General features: G+C 46.0%; 2 protein-coding genes across 2 annotated transcripts; both read right to left on the bottom strand.

Annotated features, from left to right (window-relative positions):
- Positions 1-629: 629 nt before the first annotated feature.
- Positions 630-1,514, bottom strand: LOC123515858. Its single transcript, XM_045274743.1, has one exon. The coding sequence runs from the start codon at positions 1,512-1,514 to the stop codon at positions 630-632; it is 885 nt and encodes a 294-aa protein (XP_045130678.1).
- A 1,235-nt stretch (positions 1,515-2,749) lies between these two features.
- LOC123515856 lies at positions 2,750-3,460 on the bottom strand. The gene has a single exon (XM_045274742.1). The coding sequence runs from the start codon at positions 3,458-3,460 to the stop codon at positions 2,750-2,752; it is 711 nt and encodes a 236-aa protein (XP_045130677.1).
- Positions 3,461-7,671: the final 4,211 nt, after the last annotated feature.

Below are 7,671 nucleotides of genomic sequence, written 5' to 3'. Positions count from 1 at the left end.
CGGTGTACTGCGTAGACTCCTGCACAATAAGCCTTCTGTGAAGCATCACAAAAAACACAAAACACTGTATCTTAGGTGGTCAAGACACCAGCAGGGGAAAGGCACCTCCTTGCCCTGTAGAGCATCCTCCCACCATCTTTCTACTTCTTGTTGTATTACAGGTGAGAGTGGTGCTGACCAAGTCTGGTTGTTGACGTCCTTCCAGGTTTCTTGAAATAGTATTTTATGATAGACACTACTTTCTTACGTGGAGTATTGTTACTCTATGTACTGCAGCCATGTGGTGTTCCGCAGATTACCCACGCGCTCCATTCTTCTTCCAACACAGCTTGGGGAGAGACTCACGCTTCGCCTGGCATCTCACTTGCCTTTGTCTGACTGGCCCTGTCTTTCTGCAGTGCTGTGACCCATTGCTGTAATCTCTGCACAGCCAGTCTTACTTCTACACCGTCTGACTCCAGTGGTCTAGACTCTTAATTCCTCATCACGGCCGCTTGCTACCAAGTTTCATCACGGCCGCCCGCTACCAAGCCTCATCACGGCCGCTACCGACTACCAAGCCTCCAAGCTTTCAGTAAGCATTGTAATTATCAATAAAACACCAGGAGCAGACCCAAGTGTTTTTACTCCTACCACACCAGCACAATTTTGCCCCAAATCAACCACGGTGTGAGGACGCCCAGAGGATCGAACGGTCTTGATACCAAGGAGAGGAGTTCGCTCTTTGTACTCGGGTGTGTTGACTGCTGTGGAATAATTACCGCAAGGTGATCAGCTACAGTATCCCACTTCAGACTGAGGACCTTGGACTCGTCTGAGGGCGTTTCAGTTTTGCGCAGCTTATGCAGCTCTATGCTGGCATCCACAAAGATGTTAGTTACATGCTTCAAGCTTGCCTCGGCTTTGTCTGCTGATGGAAAGCTAAGACACAGGTCGTCCATGTAAATGCCTCGCTCGATGCGACCACGAAGATCAGGTCCGATCATGGGATGTTGGTGTACGTGGGTGGCAATTGTTTGAAGTAGCATGAAGGGTGAGCAAGAAAGGCCGAAAGGAACTCTCTGGAATCTGAGAATTTCGTCTGCCCACAGAAACTGAACATACTTTCGAGCTTCCTCCTTGATGAGTATTTGGTGGAAGGCAGCCTTAATGTCGCTCTGACAACCTACTTGATCGGCGCGGAAGCTGATGATCACTGATAAGAGGCAAGATAAGAGGTTAACACCAAGATCAAGGTAGGAATTCAGACTCCTTCCTGAGCCATCCTTAGCAGAGCCGTCAAATACCACTCTTAATTTTCCGTTGCGGTGAATACCTCTGTGTGACAAAAAGAAACAGCTAGGATCCTGTTGGTGAGAATACTCGATGATGCGACTTTGGTATAAGTCCTCAAGGTGTTCATCATACTGTCGAAAACCATCAGTTGTCAAGCTGTTGGTCATCAGGTCCATCCTTATCTTTGCTGCTCTGAGGTTAGATGTAGGACGTTCGTCAGACTTCCACACAAGGTTCATCTCATAACGCTGTTCCTTCTTATCCCACGTCGGTGTGGGGTAGTTTCTAACATCACCTATCTCTTGGTCTGCGATACTAACAGTCCAAGCTCCACAGATTTTCTACCTTCGTCCGGTAGTAAGACTGATGATGTTGCGAGATCTGCGCCTCCCCAGCATTCCCATGTATGACATACCCGAAGATGGTTTCTATGGCACGAAGCCTCTTTGCTAGAGGAACCTGATTCCAAAGGACAATGTCATATATTCGGTCAGTCCCGATGAGTATGTCAATGGGTCCTCCCTCGAAGTCATCAGCCAAGAGACATCCTTCTAGTTCCTTAAAAGATGGAGGCTTTCTTAGTTGTAGCGGGGCACATAAATGCCTTGTCTTCCACATACTGAGGTCTACTACCGGGCTGCCACATCTAGCCATAAGAGTGATCTTAACTTGGTAGTAGGTTTGTATTCTTTCCATCTTCTCTTGAAATCCAACTCAGGCAAAGGCATCAGAAGCTGTCACCTGCAGTTTTAACTCATCTGCCAATGACTCCCGTATTTATGAAGAATTCGATCCACCATCAATCAGGAGGCGAACCAGATGGGAGTTACTACCGTTCTTTGCAACCACCAAAGTAGTAGAGCTATAACAAGCGCGGCGAGTGAATACACTGTATAACTGTGGTTGGAGTTCATGGTGGCGAATTAGTCCTGGTGAGGTCTCTTTCTGGGATGTGACTGCCTTGTTAGAACTCTGGTTACCTCCTCCATTTGGCCATCTTTTCTGCCCTTTATTGTAGGGGAGTGTTGACTAACTAACAGGCGTCGTAGGCTGGTACGGAACGGCGTGGGGTGAAAGTTGGTTTCTGGATTCATGCTGATGGAGTGACGTATGATGAGCGAGACATTGGAAGCACAGACCTGCCTTTCTTACTATATTCCATCTATCATCCACAGTCATCTTCTTGTACTAGTTGCACCTTGATAGACCATGGCTAATAAGGTTGCAGGCCTTGCAAATCCCTTTTTCTCTCTTCATTGGTAGTCGCTGTTGTGAGGCAAGTACACTGGTGACAGACTTCTTTGGTGCTGTAGGCACTGAGGCTCCCAAGGCTGGTGCGAACCCGACTGGTGCTTGGGCAGTTTGCTGTCTTACTGATATTTCCTCTTCCAAGAACTCAAGGAAAGTTTCAAGGTCTCCACCTCCTGGTGTGTTTGGCTTTTGTTATCTAAACCACTGAAGTCTCTTCGGGATGCTAAGTGACTCCAAAGCCCTGACGTTGGAGGTCAGGTCGTCCACAAAAGTCCTCATTTTCTTGCAGATCTTCCCCTTCTTTTATGCAAGGCATACTCAGAAGCTTGGCCATCACTGACTCTTGTCTGAATTTTTCTTTCCCATATCTCTCCTTAAGGATGCGGATTGCCACGTCGTAATTGTCCCCCGTGGTGGGCAGGCCTCTGATGGATCTTGCAGATTCGCCGTCTAGGTGTTCTTTAAGATGTACCAGCTTTTCAACTGGGGAGTAAGCCTTGCTATCATGTACCGCCACAGTAAAGAGGTTCCAGAACTCAGGCCAAGTGAGAACATCACCTTTGAATGTAGGCAATTGGAAATTTATCTTGATTTTGCCAATGGAGTAAGGCGACTGCGCGATGGACGATACGCTAGTTAGGTTGGTAGGAGGGCTATCCAAATGAGTCAGCAAGCGTTTGGCATTGAATACAATCTTGTCCAATTCAGCCACATGGTTCGAATCGTCTAGGATGTCTTGTTTATCTAGCTTTTCTTGCAGCTCCTGTATCGAAGAGAGGTGGGTCTCGGCCTGATGGATAGTGTACGTGAGGTCATCCGAGTCACCCTGGTCTTTCTGGTTCCAAATAGTCGTTAACTCGTTAACCAACTTGGTGGCCTTTCTTCTTGCCGTTGTTCTACGATGTTTGAGAGTTTCTGGATCAAGCTTATCCATGATGGGGTGAGAAACGAGTTACTCTTTGGTACAGATGGCAAAACTGTCGGTTGCACAGGAAGGGTAAGGTGGGGTGAGGACACTTCACACGGGTCACAGGTGAGAACAGGTGGGCCAAGACCGTCACGTGAGGCATAGGTGAGGATGGTGGGCCAGAGACACGTCACAGTAAGCACAGGTGGGGCCGGGTGGGCCAGAGACACGTCACAGTAAGCACAGGTGGGGTTGGGTGGGCCAGAGACACGTCACAATAAGCACAGGTGAAGCCAGGTGGGCCAGAGACGCGTCACAGTAAGCAAAGGTGGGGCCGGGTAGGCCGGAGACGCGTCACATGGGATAGAGGGGTCACTGGTTCACTTAGGTGGTATCCGGTTTGAAGGACTATGTCTTGGTCACCCCATCCAACTAGAGCAGGAATATTTAAATACATCAACTTCCCGTTGAAAAAACGTGTTATGTATTTCTGAAAAATACAAATACCCACAATCAATTTACTTCCAATACAATGCAATAGCGGATACAAACATATACTAAACACACAATGCAATATCACAGAAACAATGATATACATTAACAAGGAGAAGTAATCAATATAATTACATTAAAGTGAGTAGATGAACGGGTAGGGCGAGCTGGTGCAAGGAGGAGGCGCCGCCGTCAAGGTGGTGGTGGTACGTCTCAGGTGGGAGGTTGTGGTGGTGACGACGACTGCCCAGACAATGGCGGCCTCGCTAGCCCAGTTCCCTGCTGCCAGATCGTACAGGGGCGTGTGGGCATGCGCGGCCGAACCCACGGTTGTTCGCCAATCCTCCACTCTAGGGACTTGTCATTAATTTACTAGTGACGTCAATTCATTCCGTTGATGGTAGTTCCAACATCATCGTGAATCGGCGACCCACGCTCATCCCAACTGGGCTCTCTTCGTCGCTATGAGGATAAAATTATTCTGGATTAAAAGATGGTTTTTAAACATTTGGCCAGCTACAGTGCATTTGTTTATATGTTGTAATGATAGTCATGCATATTTAAGTAAGATATATAGTACCTACAGTGAATAATTTTCCTACATATATATATATATTTTTTTTCATATTTCTTTTCTGCTTTTCCATTTATTCCATAAATACTGTCATTATTGTTGCATTTATGGAGAAAAGGCATATAAAAAAAGTTTCAGATATTTTTCCTGTTTTTCAGATTGGGTGTGAAACATTTTTTAGATGTTCCTTATCGAGGGCTAAGGGCAAAGCTTCTCGGTGGATCGCCACCAACAATCCTGAAGTCAATGATCTTGAAGTGGAAGAGAATCTGCCGGTGGATGATAACATTTTAGACCATTACTTTCCCCCTGGATGAGCTCCTGCAGTCTGATGATGATGAAAATCCGCCTCACACCGAAACTATCTCGTTTAAAAGGAAAGGTTAGTAGCAATGACGTCACCAATGTTTACGTGGGGGCCTTTAACTCCCTAGCCCACTACGGACATTTAAATCTCCCTTCACGCTCTGCGTAGCATTTAAACGGTGACGTCACTATTGAGGAAGAGTTAGAGCATTGTTATGCATTACATATATGCATGCCTGTTTTACTTGACAGCTGTTTATACTTACCTGTTTAGGAAAGACGCTGATCCACTTAATACTGATATGTACAACCTTGAATTATACTTACCTGTTATATATCAAGCATTTACTCACTTGATATGGTTATGTACAGCCTGGAATTATACTTACCTGATTATCATGAACTTAAAAGACTTATACTTACCTTTTATACTCATAGATTACAATATTCATAAACTCAAAGTGATCATTTGTTATACTGTATATATTTTCATGTCTCCTTCGGTTATACTAATCTTGCAGGTAAAGTGGTGCCTGCAGACAACACAGATGATGAAGAAAGCGATGAAGAAGAGGACAGCACACCATGTACGAAGAAGCATGGGTCAAAGGACAGGACATCAGTGTGCTTTTCCTGCCACCCTACGAACACCCCAAGCCTGTCATGATCCTGGCCACCATGGAGTACTTCAACCTGTACAAGACACCGATGATGGTCAGGAGATATTACTTGAGCCTGTTTGGCTATGTTGTGGATATCACCATGTGCAATGCCTGGCTGTTATACAAACGGGACTGTAAAGTCCTTGAAACCACAAACATGCCTCTCAAGGACTACAGTCTGAATGTGTCCAAATCCCTGAGGTGTAAGTGTCTTGATCTCATCCACGCACCTTGAAGGTGCTGGTGCCACGGTCCATTTGATCTGGATACCCTCTCATGTGGGTATCCCGCTAAATGAAAAAGCAGAACACCTTGCTCATTGTGCCCTACAAGATGACACAGTGAGCTATATGATCCCACTGCAGGTTAAAGAGAGAGAGTATTCTCGTTATAAATACGTTCCAAATTGAAATAGATTCCCTTAAATAGACAGAAAATGGATAGATTGGGAATCCCTTTGGGACGGTTTGTCGGCTGGGGGGTCATGAGAGTATGATGGTCCCCAGGTATCTAATGTCACTGACGCCCAGAGAGAAGCGGTCAACTGGGGGTCACGTGACGTATATGCGCGGCCGAGACCAAAATAAGCCAACCAGATGGAAGACCTTGTATATCTGGAACATGCTCAAGACTGCGGCAGGACTTAAAAGGATGCGCACCGACATCGGTATACCGGTATTACGGTAATGCCGGTAATACCAGTATTACCAATAATACGGTACCACAACGGTACAGTGGCGGCTGCGAGAAGGGAGACGACAGAGCTTTGTATACGGCTAAATGTGCCGCCATTTGATTACCAGATATTTTCACCACTAATAAGCCTTTGGTGTTAATGTAAGTTTATAAATGAAAAACTACACATAGAATGCAGGAAAATATTATTCTGATGAATGCGGCAGCACTAGTCACAACTGGCAGAGGGGAAACGAGGATGCCAGGGAGCCTTTGTTTACAATCACAGGTGTGGATGTTCAACTATGAGGTATTTTTTTTAGTATTAAATCAAACTTTTTGCGTTCGAGTATAGAAAAGTTCGAGTATTTAGACGTTTGAGTATTGAGTCTCTACTATATTATTTAATATTCCAATATGAAAAAAATAGGCATGTTCTTTTTAGTTTAAATAATATGTTTTCATCACATATTATATGCTTTTTTTTAGGGGGGATAGGGGGGTAGATAGCATACAGAGAACTGGAATGGATATATAGCTTTCCCAACTTTGCTAATCTCGGGAAAATTCCAGCTATCTAGAGTGAATGTTACTCGTTCTGCGTATTATAAGCCAGTGTGATACCTCCTTAACTTACCGCAGGCATGGCACCTGGACAAATCGTTCAGTTGGCGGGATGGTGTTCACCGAAGTTAACACAGTGAGCTGCTACCCAGGCTACTGTGATGACATCAGTGGCAGTAGTTGAGTCATCACAGATGTTTACAGCAACCACTGGCTCATATCATGCTCCTGGTATAGTGTCTCTCTGTGCTGTCTCGTACGCCATGCAGTAAGTCCGTAACATATTGTTGCAGCGATGCATAGTAGTGAAGATAGCATTTGCAACGCTATTTGGTTGGCACCACTGCAATTGGTTGCAGATGTGGTGTTGACGGGTTACCGGATGTGCGTGGTCGGGAACAGGTGGATATGCCAACTATATGAGCCAATGGGAGTAGAGTAGAGTAAGGGGGGTATATAAAGCGGGCCACAGTCTAGTCTCTCTCTCTCTCTTTGGTCTTCTTCACTTCTTCACCCCAGTCAGTCGCCGTCGTCTTCTCCCCCCTTTCACTCTCGTCATGCCAGTTAGTACTCTGTGTGCCACCCTGTACTGTATTACACACCAGTAAACTGAAGTTGTGCCAAGTGTTTCATATACCCTGCCTCTCTGAGTAAGTCTGCCTGAGTTTGGTGAGTACTTGTGCCTCGCTCCCCTTGCTGGCCACGAATCTTCGCCTAGAAGTATCTTGTGTCTGTTGCCATCCCGTCCTGTGCTTTCCTGGGCTGCCGCTAAGGTTAAGTGTGTTCCTGTAGCAGTTGTGGAAGCTGTGAGGACGTGGGGCAGGGTAACAGTTGGTGTCAGGAGCTGTGGGATAAAGTTTGGCCAGTGAGGTTGCCGGGTATGTGTGCAGCATGGCAGATTCAGACACGAGAGACAGTGAGAGGCCGAAAGACAGTGAGCCAGATTGGAAAAGGCTGGAAAACTT

Source organism: Portunus trituberculatus, chromosome 40 (genome assembly GCF_017591435.1).
Source record: "Portunus trituberculatus isolate SZX2019 chromosome 40, ASM1759143v1, whole genome shotgun sequence".
Lineage (NCBI taxonomy): Eukaryota > Metazoa > Arthropoda > Malacostraca > Decapoda > Portunidae > Portunus > Portunus trituberculatus.
The sequence above is the reverse complement of the archived record's forward strand: the minus strand, read 5'-3'. Positions and strand labels throughout refer to the sequence as shown.

What these genes read in the sequence shown, in the direction of transcription:
- LOC123515858 (XM_045274743.1), bottom strand. Translation starts at nt 1,514, where the DNA reads ATGAACCTTGTGTGGAAGTCTGACGAACGTCCTACATCTAACCTCAGA.
- LOC123515856 (XM_045274742.1), bottom strand. Translation starts at nt 3,460, where the DNA reads ATGGATAAGCTTGATCCAGAAACTCTCAAACATCGTAGAACAACGGCA.